Here is a 16,603-nt window from a genome sequence, read left to right on the forward strand (position 1 = left end):
GAGGATTAATACTACTCAAGAGTATATTTAATGGACTGGTTTTAATCTCCCTCCAAACGTGATGGACCATTTTTGTTATTTCCTCTGCAAAGTACTCATAATGTAAAACCAAACCGGCAAAACTACTGAAAAACAAAAAAGAAAGATAAAGAGCCCGTTTGGCTTAGCTGATTTAGAGTAGCTGATAAGCATTAGGTGTTGAAAAGCAATTTTAAGTGCTGAAGCTGATTTAGAAAATAAAGAGTTACGTGTTTGGATAAAAGTGCTGAAATTAATACTATGCAGCTAAAGAACTAGGTATACCAAGAGTTTTGTTTTAAAAAGAAGTATTTTAGGGACAGAATAGTAAATATTTTGGTCAAACTTAAAGTGCTTATAAGCTGAAATTTGATAAGTTGGGGGAGATCAACTTATGGCTTTTGGCTTATTTTTGACTTATAAGCACTTACCTTATAAGCACTTTTAATTTTACCAAATGATTGATAAACCAAAAAGTGCTTTTAAGCCACTATGACACACTTATAACCTTAGCCAAACACCCTCAAACTCCTCTAAGGTCTTAAGCGTTTCGTCAGCGTCAATGGAGAAGGAAGCAGAATCAAGGCGAAAGAGAGAGGTGGAGATAACAGTGTTAGAGAAGGTCGGCCAGGTCACTGCCTCTATCAAAGATGCCAAACACGTCGACCAAGTCATTTGCGCTCTTCATTCCCTCGCCCTTCTTCTCTTCCCTCTCGACTCCCACTCCCTCGAAGGTGCGATAAAAAAACTCATACCAGTACTAACGAGAAAATAAAGTTAATTTCTGGGCAATAATCCTCTATTTTTGGGCAATTCTGTAGGTAGTATTAACGAGCAGTACAGGGAACAGGTACTACGCTGTACATGCTAATTTTTATTGGTTTCTTTTTCTTATAATGTTTTAATTGTTTTTACTAAAGTTAACAAGTTTGAGACACCCGGCTACACACGAGAGAGAGGAATGGTGGCAGATTTTCTACAAAGGCCCTGCATTTTCAACATTGGCCAGGGTTTTGTTATATGGTAAGTTTGATAGTCCTGGGTAATTAGTCAATGATAAGATTCCTTTGTTTATTAACATGAATCGAAAATAACAGTGCGACACTTCTTTGCACTGTAGTTATAGCTTAATTCTTTAGTTTTTATGGGTCTGTTTTTGTGTATGGGATGAGAAAAAACTTAAAACCAATATTAAGAAGTAATTGTGAATGCAACTTTTACTTTCCTTGATACATGTTGCTCGTTGTGTTTGTTGTATTCAATTCGCTCTTTGCACAGTTAGATTTGTTTTTACTTTGACATATTATTGGAATAATCATTGTTGTAATGATGCTTTTGCGTAAATTGATATGCTTCCTTATATAGAGAGCGAGGCTCGCATTATCATTTTAATGTCTTAGCTCTCGCCTGTTTAGCTGTTTAATAACGTGACTAATATCTTTTTTTTTGCAGATGTGGCTTTTGATTGGCTGGCATGTATCCCCATTTCTGCGAGGATGCTAGTCTATGATGTGTTCTTTTTGAGAGGCCAAGTCATTGAGGTTGTTCAAAAACTGGTTCCTTGTCTGCAGTGGAGAAGTAGTAGTGATCATGGAACCCGTGCCGTCCACTCAAATGCTGAAAGGTAGCAAAGCATCTTCCACTTTGTGTATGTGGTTCATAGAGTTGCTTTTTTAGTACGTGTCATCTCTTTTTGCGTGGCAAATTCAGGCCAAACAGAGAATGCAGTCTTAACAGTTTTCTGCTGCCATTGACATGCACATGGAATAATTTTATCATTGTCATTTTTTTCTTGCAATATATTTCACTAAATCAGACCATGATGAATAGAAGTCTAGAAATGTGCAGGTGCAAGACTGTTACATCATGTAGGCAATTATCACTCCAGAAATAGTTCGGATCAAAACTGAACGTGTTTATTTAGTTATAGTCTCAAGATGAACTTGGTGGGCAGCTATGCAAGATGTGAGCGGTTTTATTGATGGTGTGAGTGTTAGGACATTACTTTGTTCTGCCTAGCGCATGTTCTGCTCGTCTTGCTGGAATGTTTTTCTTGCTCATTTTGGTGCAATGTTTGAGTATTATCTTGATCAGTGATGTCTAATTCATACAAAGAATATGTAGACTTGTTTGATGGTGCAACACTCTCCCTCCTGAGATATGCTCACAATATAATGGCATACCTTCTCATATTTTGAGCTCTGAGTGCAGATTGCTTGTGCTTTGTTTGCTTGACAATAAGGGAGTTACCCAGATTGCTCGAGAAATTTATACTTACTCTCATGATCTTGCCCAAGAAGAGCTCAAGCAGATTATATCCCGGGTGGTCCAACTCCTTACGTCTATACCTGATAAAGCACAAGCGGGAACCCCTAATGCATTATCATCATAGTATCCTTTTTGTTTTCTTCTTTGGGGTAAATTTGCCTCTGACTAGGTTATTTGCTTTTATGCATTAAGTACTTGTTGATTCTATCGTGGTTTTGAGTTGATCTCCGCAAAATGAGCTGGAAAATTTTCAATCGTCTTTTTGTTATGGGCGGAGAGAACTTAACGGCAACTCTCTCTCTCTCTCTCTCTCTCTCTCTCTCCCCCTTCCTCCTTCCCACTTGTGCGCTGTAAGGGGTTGTTCACTTAACAATTGAATTTCATTTTCATTTCTTTTTCCATCTTGTCCGGCTGTGGATACTACTTGTGTCAATTAGAGGTTTCTTTGAAAACTGCATGGTGGACTACATATTGTAGTTTGCTTCTCTTTGTTCTTTGTTCCATTTTTTGCCCCTCTTGGTCTTGTTCCATTCTTCACCAGTGAATTTCAGCCTCTTCTTCAAGCATATCACTGCTCAACTTCTTGCTGGAGCACAGGAATGGGACGAGCTTTTGGATGGAGGAACTCATGTTGATAAAAACAAATTAGGTGGTGGCATCCTGTTAATGGGTGAAGCATTTGCTCGTATTAGTCGGCGAGGATCAGCAGGTACATTTGATCAAGCACAAGCAAATTGTTCAAAGAATCTTATTTTTTTATTAGTACAAATAGTTTGATATATGAGTTTATAAAGTGGAATCAATTTGTAATATGATATATGAGTTTATAAAGTGGAATCATTTTGTGCAAGTAGATGTGCTGTTAAGTGTATTGGTTCCTGAGTTACTTAAACATGTGCGGAGCTCCTTGCCATTAAATTCGGATATTCCCGTTGGTGAAGCATTTGAATCAACACCTGGTTTGCGATTTTGGTTGAAGATGATAGAGTCAATCAAAGACCCTTACTCTGTAGAAAGAATGACTGAAGTGCTACTTAAACAATTAGCAGCTCAAACTACAGGAGATATTGAAGCTCACTTGATTTTGTGGATATTGTTTCATCAGATTTTCCAGCAACAAGCCTCGATTAGGTTCGTGAATATTCACTATGCATTATTATGATAGAATATGGATTCCGTTTTGATTGTCATGAAAAGATTGTTAACTTTGAGGGGTACGATATCCTTTTTTATATTTTTGACCGGTCTTTTCTTCAAATTTCTCTTTCAGGTCCATGTTTCTTGAGAAATTTTTACTGTGGAAAGTATTCCCTAGCAATTGCTTGAGATGGATTCTTCACTTTGCTGTTTTTCAGTGTTCTCCTGAAAATTCCTCATCAGTGAAAGCTTGTAACCTCCGCAGTCTCTCAGAGACTGTCCAGCATCTTGTCACGGCTTGGTCTAAACGAGAATTTGTGCAATCAACTTCTATTGAGCAGCAAGCCTGTATTCTTTTTCTTTTCTTTGAGCAGTAACATTTACACCTTTTGTTGAGGAAAATTATAAGATCTGTAATTCTTTAGTCTATTCAACGATTTTGTGCTTCCTTAACTTAAGATCCAGATATAACTGCTGCATTAGGCCTTTGCCTAGAGAAGATGTCTAAAGAAGATTTAGATGCAACCAAGGATGCAATGCACTGTATTCTTGAAGGAGTTAGCTGTAAAATTTTGCTCTTACTGTTGTAAAATTTTACAATATAATCTTTCTATATGACTACTGACTAGTTAATGTAAATCTTCTTATATCTTTTGTGTTTGCTGACAGGTAGGTTAGAAAGTGCTGACCATTTGGTCCGTAAAATGGCTAGCAGCGTTGCTTTAGCATTTTCCAAAGTAATTGACCCCCAGAATCCTCTCTACCTTGATGATAGTTGCCGCGAGGGATCTATTGACTGGGATTTTGGTTTATTAACCCCCGAAAAAAGATTAGTGGCTAGGTCAACAAACATAGATGGAGATACTAAGAGCTGTTCAAGCACAGTAGTTGCAAATGAACTAAATACCATAGCTGCTACCAGCACACATGATAACGTGATGGGCAAAAAGAAGAAATTGTTTGAATTTGAATCCATAAATCCAGATGAGATTATTGATCCAGCATCCCTAAATAATGAGATGGACTCTAGGGAAGATGATGATGATGATAATGCAAGTGAAACCTCCGAGTCCTCAAATGACTCGTCTCTGCAGCCATATGACTTGTCAGATGATGATGCAGATCTGAAAAGAAGTTTCTCACAGTTAGTGGATCTGATTGGAGCACTAAGAAAATCTGATGATGCTGATGGAGTGAGTTCAAATTCTTAAATCACCCTATGAGACAATTCCGCAGAGTTTTAATTGTATCAGTCTTCTAAGAAATGAACAAGCTTTGATACCATTTTTTTGCTCCGAAAGATCTGTACCAGTTTTTATAGTAGACCGAGAATAGGTCAAGTGACAATTAGTTTGTAGTTACCAAGATTACTATAAAATAGTTTGATATCTAGTAATACAAATTAGTAGCTCCGGCGCTATCACTGAAAAGTAGGTGAAAAAAGTCCCCCCGTACCATTTTTGACGTCTTTCCTCTTAGCAGGTTGATAAGGCTATTGATGTTGCTGAGAAGCTTGTACGAGCATCACCTGATGAGCTCAAGTTTGTAGCTTCTGATCTAGTCAGAAGTCTTCTACAAGCCCGCTGCTCTGATTCAACTATTGAAGGGGAGGAAGAGTCCGCTGAAGAGAAGAGACAAAAAGCACTTGTTGCTTTGATTGTCACATGTCCTCATGAATCTCTCAATACACTAAACAAATTGCTTTATTCACCAAATTTAGATGTCAGCCAGCGGTTAATGATACTTGATGTAATGACAGAGGCCGCACAGGAGCTTGCAAGTACAGGGATTTCAAGATTTAAGCAACGGTCTGGCGCTCTCATATCATCCATGTCCGATCAAGCATGGTTCATGCCAAAACCTATTGGTCCTCCAGGAACTGGTCCTTGGAAGGAGATCTCAACACCAGGAACTCCTTTGAATTGGTCTCACTCGTATGAGAGAGAACTTCCCCCTAAACCAGGTCAGATCAAGAAGGGAAAGACTCGCCGTTGGAGCCTTCATTCAGCTGTACCAGAAAATCACCTTGAGTGGTCCCAGAATAAGTTTCCCCAGTATGCAGCGGCATTTATGCTTCCAGCCATGGAAGGATTTGATAAGAAAAGGCATGGTGTAGATTTGCTTGGCAGAGACTTTCTCGTTTTGGGGAAGCTTATCTACATGCTTGGTGTCTGTATGAAGTGTTCAGCCATGCATCCAGAAGCATCTATTTTGGCATCTCCTCTTTTGGAATTGTTAAGATCAAGGTAGTAACCCTTGTATATGATATCAGAGAATATACCTTCTTACATAACTACCGTTTTAATCTTGCAAACGTCTTGAAATAGAAGATGAGTTGCTTACAGGAGAAAAAATGCGTATCTTCTTTTAACTTCTAAAATTAAATGTGTTCATCTTTTTTGGGACTGAGGCTTAGTTGTTGTTGTTTGTTGTTGGTAGAAGTGACCTGCTTCCATTTGTAATTTTTACTGTGGTATTGGACAATGCACTAGTCTGTCAGTGGGAATTCCTGTCTTGTTTAGATTTTTCTGTTTACGTTTATATGCCCACTTAAGTTTTCACTCTCTATACTACCAGGGAGATATCTCATCATGTGGAAGCTTATGTTAGGAGATCTGTCCTGTTTACTTCTTCATGCATATTGATTTCTCTTCATCCCTCCTATGTGGCGGCTGCCTTGGTTGAGGGAAATTCTGAAATTTCAAAAGGACTTGAGTGGGTTCGCAGCTGGGCACTTCATATTGCTGAATCTGACACCGACAGGGAGTGCTACACAGTAAGTCAAACGAGCTGTATGCCCCTCTCAGACTTCATGCATATTCTGTCCTGTTTGTTTTATGCGCACCTATTACTCTGTAGATTGTTAGCGGACTATGTCATAGACACAACTAGTACCTTCCTCCTGTTCTAATGTACCAATGTAAGTCCAGATAGAGACTAAAGTGTTCAATGGCACATTATAAGATTGCATAGGATAGGATTTGTTTTTTCCGAAGGTGCTCATAGACGGACAGAACTTGACTGAATGCTTTATAAAAAGGCAAGCAGAAGAAAAAGTAAGGCCAAAATCCTGAAGTGTAAGAATTGTGTACATGAAGCCCTTTGCAGAAAGTCAGTAGAAATTTAACTGTTAAAACTCGCAATTTGTTTGTTCTAACTTCATGAGTTGTTAGCTACCAAATCAAACTATTTGCTTTGCTTTGGGTTATATTGTGTGTCAGGCACGAACAGTCATCTAGTATTATTTCCAGGTTACTTGTTAGTGATTGCCCTTTGCTTGTTCAGATAAATATTGGTATCTGTTGCAACTGATATATCAAAGGCTTAGTTCTTATCACCATCAATTAGTCATTGTGAACAGAATTAAACTCTGTTTAGTTTCATTTTCTGATCTTTTAATCTTGATTTCCAGTTTTTATATTCTCATATAACCCTGTTTGAGTTTTCTTTTTGCTTTACATAGCCACCCTAATTACTTCTAATCTTGCAGCTGGCTATGACTTGCCTCCAACTCCATTCAGAGATGGCTCTTCAAACTTCTCGAGCACTTGAATCACCAGAAAGCTTACCTGGATCGAATAGCAGCATTCTACCATCAAATGTATTGGGGGGGTTTATCAAAATCCCCAATTCAAGTGGTGGCATTCTGAATGCCCCTTAGATATCATTGACATGTTTATTCCCTGGCGGATCTGTATATTTCTGAAATATCCAACCTCGCCTTCCTATATGACATCCCTCAGCAAGAAAGGTACAATGATCCTGCCTTTGTTCTTGCCTATATTATTGTATGCCATGCAAATGGTTTTACTTAATGATTTTTCATATTGTATCCCTCACCTTCATATTTGTATTTTTTGTATATAACAGGATGAAAAAATATGTAATGGCAATTATAGAGAATAGACATACAATGTAAGACATACATATGAAAAGTATTAAAAGGAAAAAATCAAATGTATATGAATATACTAAATTAGCCAAGCATGTGAATAACACTGCATATAAATTCTTACTAACCCTTTCACATCTTGTTTTTTTATCATCCAAATAAAATAAAACAATGAAACTTTAGTTTATTGTTATCCTTCCAAATTATGAAAATTTAAACAATCGGTCTATCACTGTTGGCAGAACTAACTGCAATAATAACAACATGGAAGCCCCTCAGATTTGTTTGAAATTGCCAAAACAAAAAAACGTCATACACATTGTTAAACGTAAAGTTATGCCGTTCAATTCCTGAAGCCTTGTTGAACCTCCGCTGTAGAATTGCTGTCCCTATGCATCAAGAAGATTGAAACTTTACTGTAATCCCATCCCATGGAATAAAATTAGCAATTTCAAAAATACGGAACCTCTCAGTTATATATAAAAATATGTGGTTAAAAAAAGGATGAAAGGATACACCCTCTCATTTTAGGACACAACTTGTAGTTTAAAACTTCATCTTTTTTTTTTAAAACTTCTACTTTAAAACTTAATTTACTAAGAATGAAGTTATCTGGAATGGGAGTGGCCCTAATGGAGGACAAGATGAGGAAAGCGAGGCTGAGATGGTTCGGACATGTGAAGAGGAGGGGTGTGGATGCCCCGTGAGGAGGTGTGAGAGGTTAGCCTTGGTGGGCCGAAGAGAGGTAGAGGTAGGCCCAAGAAGTATTGGGGAGAGGTGACTAGGCAGGATATGGCGCACCTTCAGCTTATTGAGGACATGACCCTTGATAGGAGGGTGTGGAGGCCGATAATTAGGGTAAGAGGTTAGTGGATAGCCGTGTTTATGTAGATAGTAGTATTAGAATTGTACTCGTATTCATAGAATTCTATTTTACATGTTTCTTTCGCTTCAGTTAGCTTATTATCATGTTGATATGTATGTTGCTGCTTGTTTATTTTTGCCCCATTTTTTCGTTTTCCTTGAGCCGTGGGTCTTCGGAGACAACCTCTCTATCTTCACAAGGTAGAGGTAAGGTCTGCGTACACACTATCCTTTCCAGACCCTACTTGTGAGATTACATTGGGTATGTTGTTGTCTAATATCTACAAAATCATCCAATAATGTAGTCAAGAGTAAAGCAGCCTAACTACCAAAAAACAATTACAGATATGGAAGAAAAAGTAGACAAAGTGTGATACGACATACAACATCTTCCTGCTACAACTGATAATTGAATTTCTTGGCCAACGAGAAGTGCCAAGTCTCCTTGTCTATGTCCTCCTTTCTATACAACAACATACCTAGTATTATCCCACACCGTGAGGTCTGGGGAGGGTAGTGTGTATGTAGACCTTACCCCTACCTTGTGAGGATAGAGAGGTTGTTTCCAGTAGACCCTCAGCTCGGGAAAGTATAAGCACATTAATGAAAATATAGCCATGAAGGGACAGTACCAAAAAGCCATATAAAAGCAAAATAAAAACAACAAGACAGTAATGTGATCAACAATGAAAGAAAACAACGGTTAGTCATAAAAACTTACTACCAACAGAAAGCGAGATTGCGTGCCAATACTACTGTTATGAACACTCTAAACTACCTACTCTACTACCCTAATCCTCGACCTCCATACCTTCCTATCAAGGGTCATGTCCTCGGTCAGCTTAAGTTGCGCCATGTCTTGCCTAATCACCTCTCTCCACCTCTTCTTTGGCCTACATCTACCTGTTCGTAGGCCCTCCAATGTCAACCTCTCACACCTTCTCACCGGGGCGTCTGTGCTCCTCCTCACATGACCAAACCACATAAGCCGCGCTTCCCGCATCTTGTCCTAAATAGGGGCCACGCCCACCTTGTCGAGTAACGTCATTTCTAATCCTATCTAACCTGGTGTGCCCGCACATCCATCTCACCATCCATCTCTGCTACCTTCATCTTCTGGACATGAGCGATCTTGACTGGCCAACACTCAACCCCATACAACATCGTTGGTCTAGCCACCACTCTATAGAACTTACCCTTAAGTTTCGGTGACACTTTCTTGTCACACAAAGTCCTCCTTTCTATACATATATAGATTTTATATTTACACCTTTAACCCTTCTTCTCACCGTAACTATCTACAAGTATATTGAATACCAATTTTCAGCAGACAAATAAAAATTTTATCTGTAAAAAGAAAGAATAAATCCAATATACATCTGAAGTGAAGCATCATAATTGACAGTATCTAAGGAAATCTGAGGAAGGCTTTTCGTTTATTTTTCCAGTGCAGAGGCCATGACAGATCACATAAGATCAAGAACACAAATGGATCTATAAGAATTGCGTTCACTTGTGCACAATTTGAAGTGTGAAATGGAGGATTGGTTGGTAGTCAACAACTGCAGGTATGATCCCTCTCTACGAGCAATATCCAATTTAGTTGGTATTCACCTTTGAGCAAAATCCAATTTAAAAAGTGTCAAATTATGTATGCGAATTTCTGAGATACGGGTAGATAGAGGAGGTGAAAGGGTATATAATTGATATGAAATTATTGAAATCTTCAAGAGGTGTCTTTTGGGCAGAGAATTTAAGATGTGCATTTAAGAGGTGTCTTTTGGGGTTTTAAGAGGTGTATAACACAAAAATTGAAGAAAATAGTGGGAAAATCTGAAAATTTGAGATAAAACATAAAAGGCTTTCTTGGTTATAGAGAGTGCCAAGTCAGCTCTCCTATGTCCTTCCTTTATATAGATTTTCAGGCCTTGCTCAAGCCATATGATGGATCTTAAAGTTTGGTTTAAGAAGGTGAATGTCTTGGGATCAAAAGAATGATGTATGTTTTATTTCTTTTTGTTTTCTTTTTAAATTAAGTAGTAATTTATTAAATCAAATGCAGCATAAAACTTCGCAATGCTTACTACAAGAGCTGGTGTGAGATGCTAGATTTTGACAATGAGGCGTCTTCCGAAAAGAACATAATATTGGCATGTCATCTGATGAGGTTTTTCATCCAAAATATTTTAGTGCAGCCTTGAGTTTAAATGTGTTTCGACAGTATGCCTTCCTTTTCCCATACATGCACTCTGAAATTTCAATCATGTACGTACAAAATGTATGCCTCTAAATGAATTGCAAGTCGTTGGCCATGGAAACAAGACTTTGAGATCTAAAGCTCTATCCAAGGTAGCTTGTTGATAAGATCCCGACTAGCATGAAGATAATCAAGAAACAATAGAGGTTCCAACGCTGTTTCTTGTTGCTTTTGAAAAATTGGAGTTCTTGTGTTTTTCTTCCTTTTCTAAGTCTGTTTAGTAGGCTTTTCAAGAAAGGTTATCTGGTTTCCTTTTCTGGGATGTAATAGATATAAATACTTGGTAGACTCGTTCTTGAGGAGAGACTTTGCATACTGTGATTTCAAAAATTGAACTTGGCAATTACTTTCAAGTTTGAGTTCTTGATGCCCGAATCGTGATTAGTGGTTTCTGAGTAGATATAGTAATGTTATGACAAACGTTAGTTGACTTCTCCATCGAAGCAAGGTATATTTCTTACTCAGTCCTATTTTTATAGTTTTTCTTTGACTCATGGGAGAGGATATATGATTAGACAAGAACCGGAATTTGATCGACCTTAGAGTTGTAGGTCTCTACCTTCTTGTCGTTGGCTTCTATCTTCTTCTTGCCCGACTCGACCCTCCTTGTGAGGTCCTCGAGCATTTTAACGATGGCGGGGTCGGCAGCCGGCCCATTGTTACTTGATCTTTCTAGTACCTGCTCGGCTCGGGAGCCGTTTCCCGAGCTACCGTGCTGGGAGTCTTTTGGTGGCTTTGCAACTGAGCAATCGCTAGCTGTTGTGCTTGCAACATTTCGAAAATGACATGAAGGCTAACCCCTTGTTCTTCCTGAGCCGGGGTTTTCTGAGCTTCTTGTTGATCTTCTTGGTGTATGCTCCTGTTGGTGTGGGAGCTTATTTCGACGTGTTGAGCGTTGCGCGAGATCACGTCCACGGGAATTGGTTCTGGTGCATTCTGATGGTTTCGTGGTGTTACACCAACAATTGGGATGTCAACACCATTTTCTCCATGGTCTTCAAGATTGACGCTTTCACGTGCGTTTACTGAGGTAGACATTTTGACCTGAAATCAAAGATCTTGGATAAGAAAATGTGTGAAAGATAACTTGCGTTATGTAGCAAACCAGCAAGAAAATAATCACTACTCCCTCTGTTCCAGTTTATGTGAACCTATTTCCTTTTTGGTCCGTTCCAAAAAGAATGAACCCTTTCTAAATTTGGTAACAATTTAGCTTAAACTCATAACTCTACCCTTAATGAGAAGCTTTTATAACCACAGAAATACTCTGGGCCCCATTTGGACTTGTTTAGGACCACAAATTCCAAAAGTCTTCATTTTTTTCTTAAACTCCGTGCCCAGTCAAACATGTTCACATAAATTGGAACGGAGCGAGTATTATTTTTAGCCCCACAGTGGGCGCCAAACTGTTTACTGTGAAAATGGTAATTACAATTAGATTTGATTTTGTGGTTCTATAAATACGTGATCTATTTTTATGCTAGTTGTTTGGGCGATAGATGCTAAGTAAGATATTAGAAAATGAGATAAGAGTTTGAGAACAAGGTGGCAACCAAACCAATCGGCGGATAATCGGGGCCTCGAGCTTGCCTATTCGGGGTCTCGAGGTCGAGTCTGATGTCCTGCCGGGGGCAGCCGATGGACGAATAACAACTATGATAAAGTCAATGGCGGCTCTTTATGGCCAATAATAAGCAATAAATGAAGAACAATAAATGGAACACAATAAATATAAGTAATAGATGAAGCAATAAGAACAAGACAATAGGTTAAGTTAGAGAGTAGAGAATGTTCTTGTGTATTTAGTATTGAATATCAAATCCCCTTCAAAGTGACAAGGGTCCCCCTTATATATCGGGGGGGGGGGGGAGGAATCCCCATATAGTACAATGCATTATGATATTGATACAACTAATTAATGCTAGGATACAGGTCCGAACCAGCCTACTAGGCGTTGTCAGTCCTAGTCATGCACCTCGGGAACTCCCCACTTTTCCATCTTAACCGCTGGTTTGTACTGCCTCGAGGTCGAGCGCCGATAGCCCCTCGGGGGTGAATCTCGAGCTCTTGAAATGTGCTTACGAGCCATCGTTACGACGGAAGATTGGACCCTCCGATTTTACCGTATACATACAAGTAATTCAATCCTATCCCTAGGTAGAATTTATAAAATGAGGGTTAAAGCCTCAAGTTCTTGTTAATTAATCTTTTTCAATCCCAAATTATCTTTCCCAAAATTAATTTGAAGTAAATGGGCGAGTCCTAGGGTTAGCTAATCCATTTGGAAACATTAAAGAACAATAATAATCAAAGAAACAATAACTCACTTCATAATAAATGAAAATCGTCCAATACATAAGCACAACAAGATATTTAATCCACACTTTAAATATGAATATTTCCATAAACAAGATTCAAGTGTTGGAAAAAATACTACACACTTAGAAATACAATACAAAGCAAGGATATGAAGAAACTAACATAAATGGGTAAGAAATTCTCAACCAAAAACTTCAAATCTTCAAGACCCAAGTGTGTGTGCAAGAACCTAGCTCCAAAACTTGTCTTCTCTAGTCCGAAGACTAAAAAATATGCCGAAGATCTGTTTCCAATAAGTCAGGTCGTGTATTAGAGGGTTTGGGGCCAAAAAATATGAAATTACAGAAGTACCCAGAACTAAAGCGCGATCTTCGCATTTGCGAATAATGACTTTCCTGTTGACTTATCGCATTTGCGAAGGTTGACTGTCTGGTTTAACTTTGCATTGACGAAGTCCTTTTTTGTATTTGTGAACATTGCTTGACCGAGTTGACTTCGCATTTGCTATTTCATAATCGCAATTGCAATTGCTGCTATCTTCGCATTTCCACATCTATGTCGCGACATCTGAGGCCATTTTCCAGATTTTCTTCTTTTCAACTTCTTTTTGACTCGTTTTCACTTGGTTTCTTCATGATCACTTCTAAATCACATAGAACCTATAATATAGAAGTAAACGTTATTGAACACACGTATTAATCAAACATAGCATAAATCTAATCTTAAAGACGAGATAAGTTGGTAAAATACCAACTTATCGTGGTTCATCCGGTGTTCCATATCTCTATGCTCCAGAAGTATCACGGGGATCCGCCTCATGTTTTATACTTCAGCGCAGTCCAATTAGACGAGGATTTGACTTATATTGAGGAGCTTGTGGCTATATTGGACCGACTGGTCCAGAAGCTGAGATCAAAGGATATTGCTTCGGTGAAGGTTCAGTGGAAGGGTTTTCCGGTCGAGGAGGCAACCTGGGTGAATGAGAACGACATGCGGAGTCGCTATCCTCATCTATTTACCACTTCAGGTATGTCGTTATGCACGTTCGAGGATGAAGGCTTGTTTTAGGAGGGGGAAGAATGTAACGACCTGATCGGTTATTTTGTGTAATTGTACCCCGTTACCCCTTTTATTTCTTCACACTTGTGTGTTTACGATTTTATGACTTACGAGGTTGGTTAGTTTCGTTTCGAGAAGCTCTCGGGTTAATTTGGACCCTTGATTTTTGACTTAGAAGTTTAAATTAGAAAATGTTGATAAGACTTTGACTTTTGTGTAAACGACCCTAGAACTGTGTTTTTATGGCTCCGATAGCTTTGCATCGTGATATCAGACTTGGGTGTATGCCCGAAAGAGATTTTGGAAGTCCGTAGGTTGATTTGCTAAAATTTGGCAATTTAAATTTGAAAAGTTTGACCGTAGGTTGACTTTTAGCTTTCAAGCTTGGAATTGATTTTGGGACTCAGAATAAGTCAGTTATGATATTTAGAACTTGTCTGCAAATTTTGGTATTGTTTTGGAGTTGTTTTGATTGGATTCAGAAGTTTAGTTGTAATTCTAGAAGTTCTTGAAAATTTCATTGAAATTCATGCGTTTTAGATTTCAATTCATAATTTTAGATGTTAGTTTTGTGTTTTGATCTGCGAGCGAGTTCGTATGATTTTTTCAGACTTGTATGGATGTTTGGTTTGGATCCCCGAGGGCTCAGATAAGTTTCGGGCATGTTCCAATATTTTCTGGACAAAAATTTCAAGGAAACTGGTGTCTCATGCTCTGGTGTCGCAATTGCGAACACCAGGTTTGGATTTGCGAGCTTCCCAGGGGGAGCCGTAGGTGTCGCAATAGAAATGCCAGGCTCGCAATTTCGAAGTGACCTGGATTTTGGGTAGTTCATATATGCGACAAAAATATCGCTTTTGCGAGGGCAGCAGGGTTCGCAAATGCAAACCCATCTTCGCATTTGCGAAGTGCATCCCAGTCCTTCAGTGCCGTATTTGCGAGGTTTTCTTCGCAATTGCGAGTCGTAATTGCGATAACTGCAGCTGAAAATAAGGGCTGAAAGTCGGGATTTATCTCTCATTCTCTTGTTTTTGAACCCTAGACTCGGTTGAAGGCAATTTGGAAAAGGGATTTTCTCCAACAAAACTTGGGTAAGTGATTCTAATATATTTCTAAACATATTCCATCAACAAATTATAGACTTTAACATCAAAATAATGTGAATCAAAGTGAAACTTAGTGAAGTTTTTAAAAATAAGAATTGAGTTTTGAGAGTCGATGGACTCGGATTTTGAAACTAATCACATATATGAACTCGTGGGGTCATGGGTAGACGGGATCTACCATTGGACCCGGGTTTCGATCGGCGCGAGCGCATGGTTTACTTTTGTTGACTTTTTTGAAAAAGTGTAAAGATCTTAACTTTACCTATTGCAATTGAATTCCCTATAATTATATGATGATATTGAGTCGATTTTGGTTAGATTTCCGTGTGGAGGCAGGTTTAAAGGGAGAAGCTATTTTCGAGTGTTGAATTTGGCTAGTTGAGGTAAGTGTCTTGCCTAACTTCGTGTTAGTCTATCCTTACATGCCATAAATGATTTCGTTAATACTTGTTCTACCTCCTAATTGATCATTTGCTCTCATGCTTTAGTTGAACTTGTTGCCTCTTTTATTGTTACATGCTATCTCTTTATTGTTAATTATCGTTATTTGAAGTTGTTGATCGTGTTATCTCTTTCCTTATTGATTATCATTTACTTGAAGTAATTGTTCATGTTATCCCTTTCCTTGTTTATCTCCATTATTTGAAACTCATTGCTAAATGTTATCCCTTTTATTATGAGTTAGTCTTATCTAATATCGTGGTTATACATTATTTCTCTCATTGGTGTGTTAATTGGCGTTGAAGTTGTGAAAGTCGTTAACACGTTTATGCGAAGTTAGTTATTGCAGAGTCATCTATCTTATCGAGCATTTTACATTCATTGTTGTTGTTTATACTCTTGTATACGTTGTGGTGGAGCAATTGGCTATTGTTGTGGAAACATTGGTATTGTTGTTGTTGCTGGCAAGTTGTGATATGTGGGCACATGTGTTGCGAGTTGTTATTGTAATGGGATATTGATGCGCATGTGCCGGTATATGCTTGGGGTTGATGTGCAAGGTTGGACTTATCCGTGTAATCCTTGTAGGGGAACTACGTGAAGCCACGCGGCGTCATAAGATGGGTTAAAGTGCGTGTAGCTATTTCGGAAAAAACTATTTTATAAACCTATTTCAAATGTAAGGCTCACGCGACGGTATAAGAAAAGATTGTAATTAAATTTGAGAAATGTGAATACGAGGCGTTACCTCGTTTTGTGATTCTCGATTATACGAGGCGTTACCTCAGTTTTGATTTCATTATACACGAGGCGGTACCTCGTCGTGATTCTTGCTGTTTATTTCATGTTGCATAGTGTTTTGGTGGGAATATTTCTTGTTTCATTCTTTATTGTTCTAGCAGTGTTCTTCGTACATGATCGTTTTATCCCCTTTAGTTTATTCTTTTATGTTATTTCCATTGTTGATTTCCAGTACTAGTTCATGCGATCATCTTGTTCCGTATCAGTTGTTTCTTCACATTCCATTACATAGTCGTGTTACATTTTCATACTGTTTATTTTATATCCTAGTATGTGTCTTTCCCTGGCCTCGTCACTACTCTACTAAGGTTCCGCTCGATACTTACTGGGTACCGTTGTGGCGTACTCATACTACGCTTCCGCATATTTTTTAGCAGATCCAGGTACGTCTGCTCGTGCCAGCCGTTAGAGGTTGTTTGTAGCTGCTGCTTGGGAGATTCA

At 38.5% G+C, this 16,603-nt stretch overlaps 1 protein-coding gene across 1 annotated transcript; it reads left to right on the forward strand.

The window, feature by feature from the left end:
• Positions 1–524: 524 nt before the first annotated feature.
• On the forward strand, positions 525–10,804 carry LOC109210488 (telomere length regulation protein TEL2 homolog). Its single transcript, XM_019373910.1, has 15 exons — positions 525–752; positions 840–868; positions 939–1,041; positions 1,471–1,642; positions 2,230–2,409; positions 2,838–2,995; positions 3,141–3,417; positions 3,557–3,771; positions 3,889–3,987; positions 4,093–4,616; positions 4,906–5,669; positions 6,001–6,199; positions 6,914–7,174; positions 9,628–9,747; positions 10,242–10,804. The coding sequence occupies exons 1-13, from the start codon at positions 581–583 to the stop codon at positions 7,082–7,084; spliced, it is 3,063 nt and encodes a 1,020-aa protein (XP_019229455.1). The 5' UTR covers positions 525–580; the 3' UTR covers positions 7,085–7,174; positions 9,628–9,747; positions 10,242–10,804.
• Positions 10,805–16,603: the final 5,799 nt, after the last annotated feature.

This window comes from Nicotiana attenuata, unplaced genomic scaffold (assembly GCF_001879085.1).
Source record: "Nicotiana attenuata strain UT unplaced genomic scaffold, NIATTr2, whole genome shotgun sequence".
In the NCBI taxonomy this organism is placed as follows: domain Eukaryota; kingdom Viridiplantae; phylum Streptophyta; class Magnoliopsida; order Solanales; family Solanaceae; genus Nicotiana; species Nicotiana attenuata.